General features: G+C 39.4%; 1 protein-coding gene across 1 annotated transcript in view; it reads right to left on the minus strand.

Annotated features, from left to right (window-relative positions):
* The window catches only part of AP1S3 (adaptor related protein complex 1 subunit sigma 3), a 68646-nt gene that overhangs the window by 11323 nt on the left and 41352 nt on the right, over window positions 1-15971 (minus strand). The window contains exons 2-3 of the mRNA XM_020877725.2: window positions 8256-8434; window positions 6333-6441 (exon numbers count right to left, since the gene is read on the minus strand). Coding sequence (XP_020733384.1) covers window positions 6333-6441; window positions 8256-8434 — 288 coding nt within the window. The remainder of the gene's footprint in view (window positions 1-6332; window positions 6442-8255; window positions 8435-15971) is intronic.

The raw sequence follows: 15971 nt of genomic DNA on the forward strand, positions 1-15971 counted from the left end.
TGCCTGCAGCATGAATGAATGAATCAGCCACCATACAGGCCTTGCTTTTATGCTGCTGGGGACTAATGGCTTCCCAGATCTACAGTCCTCTGGTTTTTATGACTTTACATAAAACAGGTGTTAGTATTTTAATAAATTACTTCATATATTTATGCTCTAGGTCAATAAACTTGCAGACTTTCTAACTGAACCTAGAAGCATAAGAACAAATAAGTACAAAATCACTATAATATATGGCCAGCTCAGAAAAACTAACCTAACTAATCTGCAAACATTATGGTCTCTTCATTCATTAGAAAATAGCATCAAATCAACAAGTATGGGACTTCCCTGGTGGTCCAGTGGTTAAGACTCCACACTCCCAGTGCAGGGGGCCAGGTTCCATCTTTGGTCAGGGACAATCCCACATGCCACATGGTGTGGCCCAACAAAAGAAAAAGGAAAAAGAAATCAACAAGTGTGTGTGTGTAACACACGCATCTAAGTTCCCTCTCCCTACAGGGTCTGACTCTTTGTCTCTTTCCCTCTCTCTGTCTGTCTTTCCACACATATACACAAACATACATATATGCATATACATAAAGTTTAAAATGAGAATCTGTTCACTGGGACATGATACTATAATCTAGGACTTCCCCAGACCGTTAGGGTTTCCTCTTGAGAACAACCATCAGAAAAAGGATGGCATTATAAAGGTACATGTTCTCAGCTTATAAACCCATTCTTTTATTTCTAGAACACTTTCACTCCAGGAATTTTAATGACAGTGGAAACAAATTTCTCAGGCAAAAATGTGGAAAGATCAGAGTATAGGTTAAAAGTGGAGCACTGGATTGGGGATAATATTTGCAACATATATAATAGAAAGGGACATACCCTATACAAGATATAGAAAGTGAAGTTAAAGTTGCTCAATTGTGTTTGACTCTTTGCAACCTGATGGACTATACAGTCCATGGAATTCTCCAGGCCAGAATACTGGAGTGGGTAGCCTTTCCCTTCTCCAGGAGATCTTCCCAAACCCAGGTTTCCTGCATTGTAGGCAGATTCTTTACCAGCTGAGCCACAAGGAAAGCCCAATATATAGAGAGAATTCCTGCAGATCCCTAAGATAAACACCACAGCATAAAAAATCAAATAAAAGCTGTCAAGAAGCAATTAATAGACAAGGCAAGCAATGGAAAAGGCCAATACACATCCAGTGACATACATAGCCGCACTAGTTATCCGAAAAATGCAAATTGAATTAATGACCATCTGACTATTACGAAGAGAGAATACTCATTGCTGTTAAGTGTATGGATAAATAGGTACTCACTGCTGGTGGAATTTGTAAACTTTACAGGCCATTTTGAAGTCTCAAATTGTAGTGTCCATCAATTTTGAATGTACAAATCCTTTGACCCAATAATTCTGAAAAGAATTTATTCCTATGCTATACCCAAACTAATACACAATAATATGTATTAACAACAAGGATGACGGTAGCATCATTTTTAATAACAACTGGAAACAACTCAAAGTCCAGCCATAATGGAATTGCTTAAATAAAGTATGGTCTGCCCCTGCTTGGTATTGTATCGCATACCATGGAAATTCTATGTTTAAGTTGGAAAGAATAAAGTAGATTTCCATGGATAAGCAGGGAAATAGTTTCTAAGACAGGCTAGTAAGAGGAACAACAGAAAGTTGCAGAATAATATGCATAATGCAATCCCATTTTTTTTTTTTTTACTTAAAAAACTGTATACGTCTAGAAGGATACATTAAAAAAGGATACATAAAAAATTGCAATTTTAAACAATACAGATAAACAGGAAGAAAGCACCATAGATTAGACATTCATGCACATCAAAGAAGGTACAAGAAGTAAGCAGTTACCAGAGGTCAGAAGAGGCGGGAGGTCAGGAGTTACAGTAGTAAGAGCTGGGGAAGCCCAGAGTTCAAGGCAGGTGCAGACCAGGAGTCGAGGACAGACAGGAACCTCATTAGGAGAAACCGGCAACCAGAATCCTGTGAAGTGAACTTGACAGATACTAATCCAAGTGCTCTGGGAAGGTCTCATACCCCACTCTCCACTCTTCAAGCAGCAACTATCCCCAAGGCTATCGACCTCACCAGCAGCCACAGGGCAGTTAATTTAGTGCACCAAGTTTCAAGGAATGGGACAAAGTAAGGTGACAGGCAAAGCCAGATACTCACAACCCCCACCCACACACACACACACACACTGATTATAGTTACTTGTTCCAGATCACAAGGGAACTTGTGATGTGCGGCACAAGTTCTGTTGGCCTTAGAAAGAATGTTACAAATGAGCAAGACTCATATACAGCAATTCCAAAATACTATTCGCTATTCTTTGAATCTAACCCCAAAGGGTTATTGTACCTGAGAGTAAGACAAGAACTTAAGATCTAATGCAGATTTTTTCAGCTCCTGTCTAATTACTCAAACATTACTTCTAATTCTACCTTCAGGGTGCTGCCCCACTATATCAGAAATACACCCTTGATGCTCAAATGAGTGCCCTCCATTTTATGCACAAGCTCATGGCTTCCGTGGTAATAAACACGTGAGCCCCTTTCCTCATCTTTTCTCATTGTTTTCATGTCTCTGTATTCTGGAAGAAAGCCTATAAAAGGAAGAAGCAGCGGCCACTTAATGTTATCTTGGATCCCCCAGCGTTGTGCTTGACTACGATTCTCCTGCAATTTGGCTTGAGGGACTTCTATTAGAGCAGAACACGTGATGTAGGGAGAGGATCTCCAGTGCTTCAATAATTAAATCCTTTTGGATAGAATCTAAGAAGACCTTCCCTTACTGAATTCTGTTCTAAAGAAAATACAAAAAGCTCAAGTTACATACAGCAGGTACATAAATGTATATATAAAACAATAATGCAAAGTATAGAGTGCATAGCAACTGACAGTTTACAAAGTATTGTTAATTACACTACATCTCTGATCCTCACAATAGCCCCTAGGAGCTTTAGCAAAATAAATATTTCTATTAAACTATGTGTGTGTCATTTTTCTTATCTGTGAATCAATGATGAGCCAAATCATGGGTCTGGTGAGAGAGCCGGCTGACACCAGGGTCCAGGAGGACACAGAGCTTCCCTCTGCTGACAACAGAAAAACTCCCGAAATCAAGATCAAACCTCTCTGGGACGGCAACATCCACACCATCAGTAAAATCTCATGTGGCATCCCATAATGTGAAATTGGCAGGTGTCTAAATCCTCAATCTGACCCTTATCTCCTGACCCTAAGAGGCATTGCCTCTTAGCCTCTATAAATTGGGCTTCATGCTACTTAAGGAAGACCAAAAGATTAACCAGTTAATCCCTATAAATCTCTTGGGAATTGAAAAGTGCTAAAAAAAAAAAAAATACATAAATAAGTAGCCTGAGATTTTGATTCATCTGTCACAGGAAGGTAATATTTTCTAGGGTTATGAGAAGCTCAATGCAGGTATTTTTCTGGGAGAGTGTAAGGGTAAAATTCAAGGAAACCTTAAATATTAACACAAGAGGAAAAGAAGACCAAAAAGAAATATATTATACCTGATATGATGTCATGAGACTCAGTATTGCTGGGTTTACTCATCATAGTTAATTAATAAAAACCAAATACCTACTGGGCACAGAGCCTTGAGCTTCTCTTAGCTTAATGAAAGATTCATTGAAGTTTTTTTAGTGCATTAAATTTTGGTCCATGACAAAGATAGGGCTTCTAAAGGTATGCCAAAATAGGATGAAAAATTAATGTTGGAGAAATTGGAATGCATTCTGATTCTGCTTATCCTTTAACTGGGTTTAGAATAGGTGAAGGTGATTCAATTCTCTTGAGAAAGCAATGTGTTCTGAAATATCTGATATTTGGGCAGTAAGATTGAAATCAAAATTCAGTCCCAATTCACATTATCACTGTTGGATACATCTAAGAAAACACAACAGGTCACACCCACAGTGCAGAAATGAGGGGGAGAAGGCAGGTTATGGGAAAGTCTGAGCCTCAGGAGAACTCTTTTGCAAAAGGCCAAGTCGGCGGTTTATTTCAAAAAAAGTACCACAATGTCAGAATTCATTTGAATAACTGAAGGCATAAAATTAAATAAACTCCAGTTTGAAAACATGCCATTACATATTTGGAAATATCTCTTTAAAAAATGAAAATAAACTTAGTGAACCAAGAGAGAGCAAAAGAAAAATGGTCTGTCTTATCACTTCTAAACACTGACCAACAAACTGAAATTTCTGAAGCAATATTTAGGTCTTATAACATCATTTACAAAGAAAAGAAAAAAAGGAAAAATAAAAGACAGAAAGGAAGGGAGGGAGGGCAAATTAATCCAGAAACCTTCCAAGAACTCATCTTTGTGAAAACTGCTGCAATAAATCTTATAAAATCTTATCCAGTACCTCTAATGCTGTTCATTCCATTATATAGAATACACTACAGAAAACTCTTAAGGAAGCAAATTCTTCTAACAGTACTTAAAAATCTTCAGTGAACAAGGGAGTGGGGAAGAGAATATTACTGAGAAGAACACATTTTTCTAGTCTACTAATTCATTTCTTGAGACTGTGAACTAAATAAAAAGTTTCCGGAACATTTGCTATAACTTGACCCAGAGCTGGTTCCAAGTGTCGGAAAAAACAAACATGTAAGTCCCTGGTCATGATCTCCAGAGACTTGCAATTTGGTGGCAGGCAAATGGTGTACAAGTTGAGGATAATACAAGGTTGGTCCGTGTTGCTGGAGCACTGGCTATGCCAGGGATAAAAAGACAGAAAAGTGAGAAGGTTGGAGAAGTGGGGTCTGGGGCCGATGTGTAGAACAAGAAAATGCCGGGCTAAGAAATTTGAATTTTATCCATTAAAGCTGGAGGAGAGTGACTGAGGAGGCATGTCATCTGAGATCGGTGCCTTGGAAGGATGGTGATAATGAACAGGCCAGGAAAGGAAAGCAGAGACAAGCCCAGAAACAGAAAGGGGCAAAGCGGAGGTTTAAAAGAAAAGCAAAACTGTAATACCACTGAGAGTGAAACAAGATGAGCTTCAGTCCAATTTGAATAGACGGAGGGAGACTTAAGTAAAGGGTGGAGAAAGATGTAAGAAACAATGTCCTTTTGCACTGAAAGATCCTGGGACATAATAATTCTAATCACAAGACTGAAGAGGTTTTCAGAAGATGATTTTAGTCCTTGTCACATTAAGGCTGAGATGACCACGAAGAAGCCCAGTGAAGACCGTCACCAGCAAAGTGAAGAAGAGCCATCTGGTGATGGGTTTCCAGGAGAGAAAGCCTAGTGAACACACAGGAGAGGAAAAACAGCAAGAGGACACTTCAAAGGGAGGGAGGGAGCTGGAGAAGAAATCGAGTTGGGGTCTTGAGAAACACATGTTGAGTCAGCAGAACTCAGGGTCAGGGGGAGACAGAGAGGAGCGGATTTAAAGACAGGGTTGTGATGAGCAAGGGTGCAGGGCTGCAGAGACGCGAAGGCGGGTGAAGAGTAAAGAATAATCACTGGTGTGAGCATTAAGATTTCCTTGGAGGAGTAAAGGTGAAGTCAAGCCGTAAGCGCAACAAAGTACCAGTTCTAAAATCAGGACAGCTCTGAGAGTATGTTACCAGGAGGTAAATGCATGGAGGCTGGATAGCAACGTGAAGGGAAAGGATTTTGGTCTTCTTTCTTTATTTGTCTTACATACAAATAATATTAAAAAACACTTGGGTGTTTATTAAAAGAAACCAGCGTGTGATTCGTGTCCAACTCTTTGTGACCCCAGGAACTGTAGCGCACCAGGCCCCAGGCTCCTCTGTCCATGGCATTCTCTAAGCATGAATACTGGAGAGGGTTGCCATTCCCTTCTCCAGAGGATCTTCCCAACTCAGGGATTGAATTCAGGTCTCCCACACTGCAAGCAGATTCTTCACCATCTGAGCCACCAGGGAAGCCCCCCAAAACAAAAACCAGAGAGGGCATTAAAAAGTCATAATAGAAAAGAGAAGACGGTCCATGGAGACAAAGGGACAAAATATTAAGGAATCCTTCACAATTAAATTCCAGTTCATGGAAGCAAGGTGTCTAGTTGTGGCTCAGGCCTGGAGATACACACGCCACTTGCTTCTGATAAGCTTTGGATCTTCCATTTACTAAGAATTACAGGAAGTAGGGAAAGCCTTCTGTTCTGGTCCTCAGTACAAACATAGTTCATATCTTAGACTTGACAGAGAGAGAGAAGAAATGTGATGACAGACTTAGAACTGAAGTCAGAGTTGGGGTGAAGACCAACTCATTCTAAATACCAGGACACCACTTACATTTCCAAAGTATTTGTCCAGCAACTCCACATAACGATGCACAATCTCTAGGGTCAAGAGCTCATTGTCCTGATTTTCTACTGCACAGCAAAAATATAAACTAGCATACCTTGAAAAGGAAAAAAAAAATATAACGTAAAATAGGATGACACATAACACAACCTGACGATGGTTTTTTTCTATGAATACGCAGTTACCTCCTCCTCTCCAGGCAGTCTCCCTGTTCACACTCAAGATGGAAACATCCTTCACCACATTCAATATCCTCCCAAAATGTAAAACAGCATACAGAAAAAACATGGTGGTGACTGGATCATTTCCGTTAATTATGTGAAAGATCCTCAACAAAACTGTACCTTGAGGCGCTGTGATCAGGGGACAAAGTCCTTTAATCGGTGTCTATTCATGCTTCTTTGGTTGGTGAATTGTCCTATCTAAAGTCCAAACCCCCGACCAAGGGGCCCAGGGGCCCACATTGCCCACCCTCTCACTTTACCTTGTACCACAGTATATCCCATCCTCAGCTTCTTAGGTCCTCCCTCCATGTATGTTTCTCCTACCTAGAATACTCCTCCCCTCCCCATTCATGGGGCTCTCTCCTACTTCTCCTGCAGCTCTGAGCGTGGGCGTCCTTGCCCTCAGGAAACCTCTGTCCTCTCTGACTGCCCTGGATGCCCCTGCCACGCATTGCTGTGCCTGCCCTTCCCGCAAAGGGTGTCTAGCACCATCCACTCGGTAATTTCATGGCCTGTCTCTCCCCCACTAGATCAGTGGCTTCCCAAAGGCAGGTACTGAGTCTGCCTAGTTCACTGTTGTTTATCCAGTAGCTGTAAACAGTGGCTGTTGAGAGAACTGCTGAAGTCTATTTTTCATGTAACAGTTTAAATCACAACTGAACCCAAAGTTGTAGAAACCAGCAGGCAGAGAGAAGCAAATATTGCCTTTTGCCTTTCCATCCCTGAGATGCTTAATACTGTAAGGTGCCTTCGCTTACATCTCTCATGATGCTCATATGAAAAGCTTTGACACAGGGCCCAGCAGAAGAAGCTTTGCCCAGGCACTTCCTGGTAATTTACTCCATTAAATAGAGCCTTCAATGTTACCCTTGTCTTTCCCCTTCTAGTTTTGTAAACATCCCTTGTGAGAGCCTTTCTAATGTGCATTTTGCTTCTGAAAGTTGCAGTATGATGTTAGATGCAGGGTCACATCAGTTATGTCCTGGTCCTGGCTTAGGCATCAGTTATCTGGGTCTTTATGTTGAAACGACTTCACCTCTCGGGGTCTCGGTTTCCTCATCCAAAAAGTGAGGTCCCTTTCTAGTATGGTCATTCCATGGCAACCAGGTGCAGTAATGATAAGATATAAAGGCTTTAAAATCAGGGGAAAAAATCTGGATTTTTCTGCCAGTTACCACACAATTACTGCAACTGGGGATTAATTACTTAAATTCTCTGTAGCTTCAGTTTCCTCAACTGCAAATGTGAATAACAAAGAGCTTCTCATCTTTCTAGCACATTAACCTTTTTTTCTACAGCATGTTACTAACTGAAACTGTTTTGTTTACTTAATAGATGAATAAGTTCCAAGAGACCAGGAATGCTCTATGTCTTGTTCGATACTGCATCTACAGTCATTAGAACAGTGTTGGAAATATAATAGATGCTCATAAAATATTTCTTGAATGTATGCATATATTATCAACATGTAAATTATCTAAAATAAGTATCTAGAATCCATCCTGGTACATGGAAAACCATTCAGTAAATGAGAGTTCTCTTCTGTTTAGCCTATTGGTACAAACATTTGGGCTTCAGCCTTCAAAGTTTACAGTAAATGATGGAATTGGTACTGCAATCTAAAATGCTTAGGATTAAACAAACGAAACAGTAATGAGAAATTCAGCTCTCAAAAAGTTACTCACACCTTTTATAAACAAGTTTTAGCTCCTTCCAGTCAACGAAACTGCTTGTTCTCTGACCACGGGAGAGAATAATCTGAACAATTTCGCGCGTGATCTTTTTCCTTTCCTTGTCAGGGAGAGTAGTATACCATTTCTGCAGCCGTAATTTCCCTTGTCGACTGAAGAGCAATATGAAATGTATCTAGAACAAATAAAGGACAGGGGGAAAAAAAAGATGGAATTTGGTCAGATAAATCATTCTACCACAGATATTAAAATTCAGCAGCAGGGTTTTCAAAGGAGTATAAGTTGGAACAGAGGAAAAATACTTACAGCATGAAAACTATCCCACCTGGAAATGACATTTAACCCAAAAAGAACAAAGAAATGCATACAGTGCAAACATAACTTATTTATACTACAGGAGAGAGATAATTCATTTTATGAGTCACAAACTCATTATAGGGGTATATCATCTCTCCATTTCTCCCACCTCCCCAATCCCTGAAACTACTGTTCTACTCTCTGCTTCTATGAGTTTGATGTTTCCAGATTCATATATAAGTAATACCAAGCAGTATCTGTCTTTCTGTGCCTGACTTATTCCACTTAACGTGATGTCTTCTAGGTTCATCCATGTTGTTATAAATTGCAGGATTTTCTTCTTTTGCAAGGCGGAATAATATTCCATTGTATGTATATGTATATATGTATGCATATACACACACCATACTTTCTTTACCCATTCATCTGAAAATGGACACAGTTTGATTTCTATATTTGGGCTACTGTCAATAATGCTGCAATGAACACGGGGGTACAGTTACTGCTTTGAGAAACTGATCTCCTTTCCAATGCAAACATACCTAGATGTAGCATTTCCCTTGGAACTATACCTAGAAGTACTATCATATGGTAGTGTTACTTTTAAATTTTTCAGGATGGCTGTACCAATGGACATTCCCACCAGCTGTGTGCAAGGGTTCCCTTTTCTTCACACCCTCACCAACACTTCTCATCTCTTGCCATTTTGATAACAGCCATTCTAACAGGTATAAGGTGACACATCATTGTTCTTTTAATTGAAATTTCCCTAATGATTAGTGATATTGAGCATCTTTTCAAATACCTGTTGGACATCTATATGTCTTCTTTGGAAGTATGTCTCTTCAGGTCCTTTGCCAGTTTTTTAATCAGGTTATTTGTTCCTTGCTATCGACTTGCTTGAATTCCTTACATATTTTGGGTGTTAACCTATTAACAGATGTATGATTTGTAAAGACTTTCTTCCATTCCATAAGTTGTCTTTTTACTCTGTTGTCTCATTTGCTGTGCAGAGGCTTTGCACAGAGTTTGATGCAATCTCATTTGTCTATTTTTGCTTCTGTTGCCTATGCTTTGAGAGTCATATCCAAAATATCATTGGCCAAACCAATGTCGATGTCAAGAACTATTTTCTGTATGTTTTCTTCTAATAGTTTTACAGTTCAACAGTTTCAGGCCTTACATTTAAAACTTTAATCCATTCTAAGTTGGTTGTTATATGTGAAGTGAGATAAGGGTCCAATTTCATTCTTCTGTATGTGGATATTAGTTTTCCTAACCATTTATTAAAGAAACTGTCCTTTCTCCATTGGGTGTTCTTGGCACCTTTCTCAAAGATCAAACTAAGTCTCAAATGTAAGTTCTTTGAGGGTTACTTGGCTGAGACATTTGGAATCAAATTATCTTTGGCATCACAATAAATATTTAACAATTTAGATAGTGTTGACCACATTAGGGAGAAGCCTGATTTTATTTTCAATTAAGTTTCAAAATGTGTATTTGAAATGCTTGTTCCCATTTAAGTGAATTTTGAAAGCTTTAAATGAATAGAAGACACTGTGATATGTAGAAACTTACTGCGGAACCTGGGGGGTAGTAAAGACTTGTTTTTCAGTCATTGTCAGATGATCTGATCTTCATTTTATAAGAGATTAAGTTTTCTCGGTCTACAGTATAAAAAGATCAATTCCAGAATCATAATTTATTTTGTAGTTTTTTACAAAATGAAATTCATTATTGAGGTTAATTGTGTCACGGAGGGAATAATATATACTAGGAACCAAAATAATTAAAATTATCAAACTTTACAAATATTCAACTCTTTTTATTAAAGAGATTTGGCTCTGAATGTCACAGCATATGTCATATGTCATACAAACTCAGCAGGTGGAGATATTTGAAAACCAAAAGAAACCAGGCTCTTTCTTCAGGGCATCCCCTGAAGAATTTGAAGTCTTCTTAATAAGTTATATTATCTCTTAGAAAAAAAAAAGACCTTATAACAAGGTCTTGAAAAACCAAGACATAGAAAATGAATAGAAAGCAAGTTATAAAGTCCTGCTCATCTAGCCATTTTAAGAAAAATCACCCTCAGTCTGGAATTTTAAGCACCTAGTTAGAATATAGCATTTTCTTAAACACCCATTTCACTATCAGTGCAGGTGTAGATAATTCAATAATGAAATAACCACCACTTTCTAAGAATCATATTGAGAGAAAGATATTTTTAGCTTCTAAGAAGAGATCATCATAAAAGTGACATTCTAAAAGTAAAAAATTGAATGGGAATAGAATAATAAAACTTCAGGATCTTGAGAACAAGGTTCAGCTTTGGATTATCACCAGTAGATAAGACTATTCAATCCTATTTCAAGTGAGTGGTCAGATCTTTGCTAGAGAAATGAAATTCACATATATTCTGGGTGTTGACTTTGCATCTTCTATCAGAACATTTTGTTCTTCCCATGTAACCTAAATCTCTTCTGTTACAATTTAAACTGATTTTCCCTGATTTTATCCACAGAGCATGTTAAAAGACAATATATCACTATCCTTGAAATAATAAGTATGTCTCCACATATTTGAAGACAGGCTTTAAAGTGTATCTGGAGTCTTTTCCTTCCAGAAGAAATTACCCGGTTTCATGTCTCCTTATTGGTTCTATTACCAGATTTCAAAACTGTCATTGTTACAGTTCCTCCAGGACTGCTTCACAGATAAATGTCACTTTTAATTTAAAGATCTCAGATCAATGCCCAAAGTTCCAGTGAGAGGCTGGAATTATTGCTGAGTTTAATTATGGATTACTTTCTAGTTCTCTTGCAACCTTCTCTCAATATCAAGTGCCTGCCTTCTTAAATGGATCAACAAGGTAGAAAATAAAGAAAGAACTCTTTTTCATTCTAACAATGAATTCAAAGAGAAATGATGATCAAGAACATAATACCCACATTCATAAGGTCATTTTAAATATAAAAATGTGTTTCAGATTCAAAAGAAGCAACAAATAGATTCAAGTTTTTCCAATCATTGCATTGATTAAGACAGTGATGAAAGATTTCATTTTCCCAGGTTCTACTCTGAGGAAGAAGGAGCTTGTGTTGTGGTGCCTGGTGTCTGTTACATCTCAAACTGAACAATGGAGCATGAGAAAACTGGTGGAATGAATTGTAGTGACTCACAGGAGTTCATTGCCTCTAGCAATTAATGTTTTCCAATTTACCTGCTTAGTCAGTCAAGGCATATTTGGATAATACGTTTCAAGAGATTAATCAAATACCATTTTTGATCAGCATTAGCTTAAAGAGTAGGAAAAAAAGGCAATTGGAAAGTTTTTTTTTTTCCCTAATATACACAGAGTCAACTTAAATTCAAGTTGATGTCATGAACAAACTTCATCTGACTTCAGAAAACAACACCTAGGCATTTTGTTTCAATAACATTGCTGAGAAGAAGGGAGTAATGCAGAGGTTGACTGGTAATCCTCTTCTGGGAAATGCCAACTCCAGAAATAACCCTAAAATCCAATGCAGTGCGATGAGCAAGGCTGACTTCTTATATCTGGGCCAACTGCTCTGGCCTCGGGTGGGCATCTGGCTTCACCGAGATCTCCCTCCCTCATTCAAGGTTAACCTGAGATGATCTGAGAGGAAATAATCACACTGGCAGCTAAATTAACTGTATTTCAGAGACCTTAAAGTACAGATTATTTATTCACGAAATCCATATTTACTAAGTACCTATTATGTGCACCATGAACCTACAACATGAAACTTCTTTATGTTCTTTACGTTGAACAGCTTTTAATCATGACAAAGAGTCAAAAAAAAAAATAGTAAATGTATTTAATTAAACCACAGGCCTTTACATCTTCTGTTGGTGGTTGGTGGTTTAGTCACTAAGTTGTGTCCAACTCTTGCGACCCCAGGGACCGTATCCCACCAGGCTCCTCTGTCCATGGGGTTCTCCAGGCAAGAATACTGGAGTGGGTAGCCATTTCCTTCTCCAGGGGATCTTCCCGACCCAGGGATCAAACCTGGGTCTCTTGCACTGCAGGTGGATTTTTTACAGACTGAGCTACCAAGGAAGCCCTCACCTCTTCTATCTCCCAAAATGCCACTAAAATGACAATAGCAAAATTTCTTTAGTGCATTAACCCTCAAAGGCCAGGAGAATGGCAGGGGATGTGAAAGCAGCCAAGAGATTTCAACAATTCTTTGGAAGATGGAAGGAGACAGAAGACTGATAACTAACTTAGCAAATCAAGGAAAACTGTAGCTTGAGGTAGATTCCAAAGAGGAAACCAGAGAAAGTCTGAGAGCAGCACTTGGGGATACCATAGCCCCCCAAAGTTCTAAAAACAGGGACACTGGCTAAAGGTCTACCTACAGAGTGGTTGGCATGGACCACCTATGGCATTCCTGGGGGATTCCAGTTAAGTGAGAACACTGACGCATGTATACACACACAGAACACATGCTTATACACACACTCCACAGTAAGCTCCCAGCCGCTTTACTCAAGGGTACAGAAATTAAGTGGGATCCAGGTAGCTGGGGCATCTCTTGGCTCAGCTTCCTCTGGCCCCCAGTCAGTAACAGGTAGCAAGCAACTGGCAATGCCAACAAGGCTTGGTTTACCCAACCTGAGAAGCTCAAATCTGTGCAAAGCCATATTTCTTCCCAGGTGGCCGAGTGGTCAAGAATCTGCCTGCCAATGGAGAAAATGCAGGTTCAATTCCTGGGTCAGAAAGATCCTCTGGAGGAGGAAATGGCAACCCACTCCAGAATTCTTACCTGGAAAACTCCATGGACAGAAGAATCTGGCAGGTTCCATGGGGTCACAAAGACTTGGATACGACTGAGCATGTACACACGCATGCGCGCGCGCACACACACACACACACACACACACACTACTTCTTTACTTAAGGCTTACGTTACCTCTCTCAGGGGACTTACACAAGTAATCTACATCCACAAAAAGAAATATTTACAGACATCTGCAACCCTCCTGCATCTTAAACATAATTCAGAGCTGCAAAGCTATATATGCATCTTCACCAAGAGAGGAACGTGTTCCTCACCTCTACCACCAAACTCTGTTGTATTAAAAAGCTCATCTATTAATTAGGAAACTGAATGATTCCTCCCTGAAGACACTAAATGGCAGAGAAAATATCTCTAGGTACTAACAACAGAGCCTCCCAGGCCACCTGACTATGCCCCCAGAACTGTCTAGTAGCATCTTAGCACCCGTTTTTAAATATGAGTAGAGGCCAAGGATTACCTGACATCTGAGAATAGTCTCTAATGTCAAAGAAAGAGACTAAAAAGAACAAACAGTAAAAAAAAAAAAAAAAAAAAGGACAGTGGATATAGTAAGAAAGCATGGAGCAGGACAAACTGTTACACACACACACAGACATGAGTAGGCTCAGAGAGTTCAAAGATGAAGTTCCTATATCAATAAAACAAAAGGATTCTATGGAGGAAAAAAGAGATAAGAAAAAAACTCTTGTGAATTAAAAAGTATGATAACCAAAATAAAGCCAAAGGACTCTCCGAGAAATGGGGACAAACAGAAAAACAGAAGGAAAATTAGAGGAAAAGATAAAACTATTGAGGAGTCAACACAGAAGGTGCAAAATTCAGAGAGCTAAAAGAGAGATAATGGGAGAAAATCTCAAAGAAAGAATTCAAAAAATGTCCTAGGTCTAACAAGATGAGTCGTCAGATTAGATAGGCTCATCATGTGCCCAGCACAAAGAATATTAAAAGGACATTGCATGAAAGAACTCTTATGATAAGGAGAATAGCTTAAGAGATTCCAGGAGGACAAAAAGTTCACACTCAACAGATCAGCAATCAAAAGAGGATAGGACTCCTGACCTGCAGCTGTTAGAAGACTAGATGTCTACATCCAACCAAATGATCAACTCAGTGAATGAGAGGAAGAGACCTTTGGTTTTCACCCTTGCATAGACTAAAAATCAAGAGAAAAATAAAGAAGAAATTTGCATCTAGCTTCCCTGGCGGCTCAGTGGTAAAGAAATCTGCCTGCCAATGCAGGAGACACAGGTTCCATCCTTGGGTAAGGGAGATCCCCTGGAGAAGGAAATGGCAATTCACTACAGTATCTTTTCCTGGGAAACCCCATGGACAGAGGAACCTGGCAGGCTATAGTCCATGGGGTTGCAAAAGAGTCAAACACAACTGAGCAACTCAACAACAACTATCTTCCTTAGGAAGCCAATGGAAGATGTCTCTCAGCAAAGTGTAGGAGAGAGTTAGATATGGTTACCTAGAGTACGGACTTCCCAGGTGGCACAGTGGTAAAGAGTCTGCCTGCCAATGCAGGACCCGTAAGAGACACAGGTTTGATCCCTGAGTCAGGAAGATCCCCTGGAAGAGGGCATGGCAACCCACTCCAGTATTCTTGCAGGCATCAGAGGATGAGACGGCTGGATGGCATCACGGATGCAATGGACATGAACTTGGGTAAACTCTGGGAGCTGGTGAAGGACAGGGAAGCCTGGAGTGCTGCAGTCCATGAGGCTGTAAAGAGTTGGACACGACTGGGCGACTGAACAACAAGAACTTAGAGTACAGGGAACCCAAGCAAATGGTGGCGAAAGGAAAGACCAGAATGACAACCACACGCCAGACCAAGAAAGCGACCATTTCGGCCGGAAGTGGGAGAGGCTGGAGGAAGAGGTGGGGAAGGGAATGACAGAATTTATAGATCATTTCATTCCTTTTTATAGTTGGAAAAAATATTAATAGTCATCTGCAAGATCTGTCAGATGACTGGAGGGAAAAATAATGATAGCTATATAGAAAACCAGACGGTGGAAAAAATACTTACCAACTTCAGAAAAAGAAATGACACAAGCAAGAAATCATAATCTTAGCTCTCAAAACTACTTCGGGAGAAAGAGAAGTGAGGAAGTATGTGTGTGAGCAAAAGAGAAGTACATGCTCAGTTACCATTAGTCAGGAGATAATGTGAAGAATTCTGAGTAGAAAACTGCCAGCATAAGCATATTACTTAGAATTATAGATGGAAATACCCAAAGTGCTTGGTTACCCAGTCGTTTCTCTGTGTGACCCCATGGACTATAGTCCACCAGGCTCCTCTGTCCATGGAGTTTTCCAGGCAAGAATACTGAAGTGGGTTGTCACCAAAGGAAAGGCTGAAATTATTGAAACTAAATGCCTCTAGGAGAAAAACACAGTAAAGAAGAAGAGTTGCTGTGTTTCATTACATAATCCAAGTAAATCTTTTAAAATATGCACATATATAAATTTAAAATTTTTAATGGAATTAAAAGTCAATAAATAAGGGATAGTAGATTACCTATATTTAACAGCGACATTAAAAATATATTCTGAGATATTTTCCCCTCTCCCAAT

Source organism: Odocoileus virginianus, chromosome 30, assembly GCF_023699985.2.
Source record: "Odocoileus virginianus isolate 20LAN1187 ecotype Illinois chromosome 30, Ovbor_1.2, whole genome shotgun sequence".
Taxonomy (NCBI): Eukaryota; Metazoa; Chordata; class Mammalia; order Artiodactyla; family Cervidae; genus Odocoileus; species Odocoileus virginianus.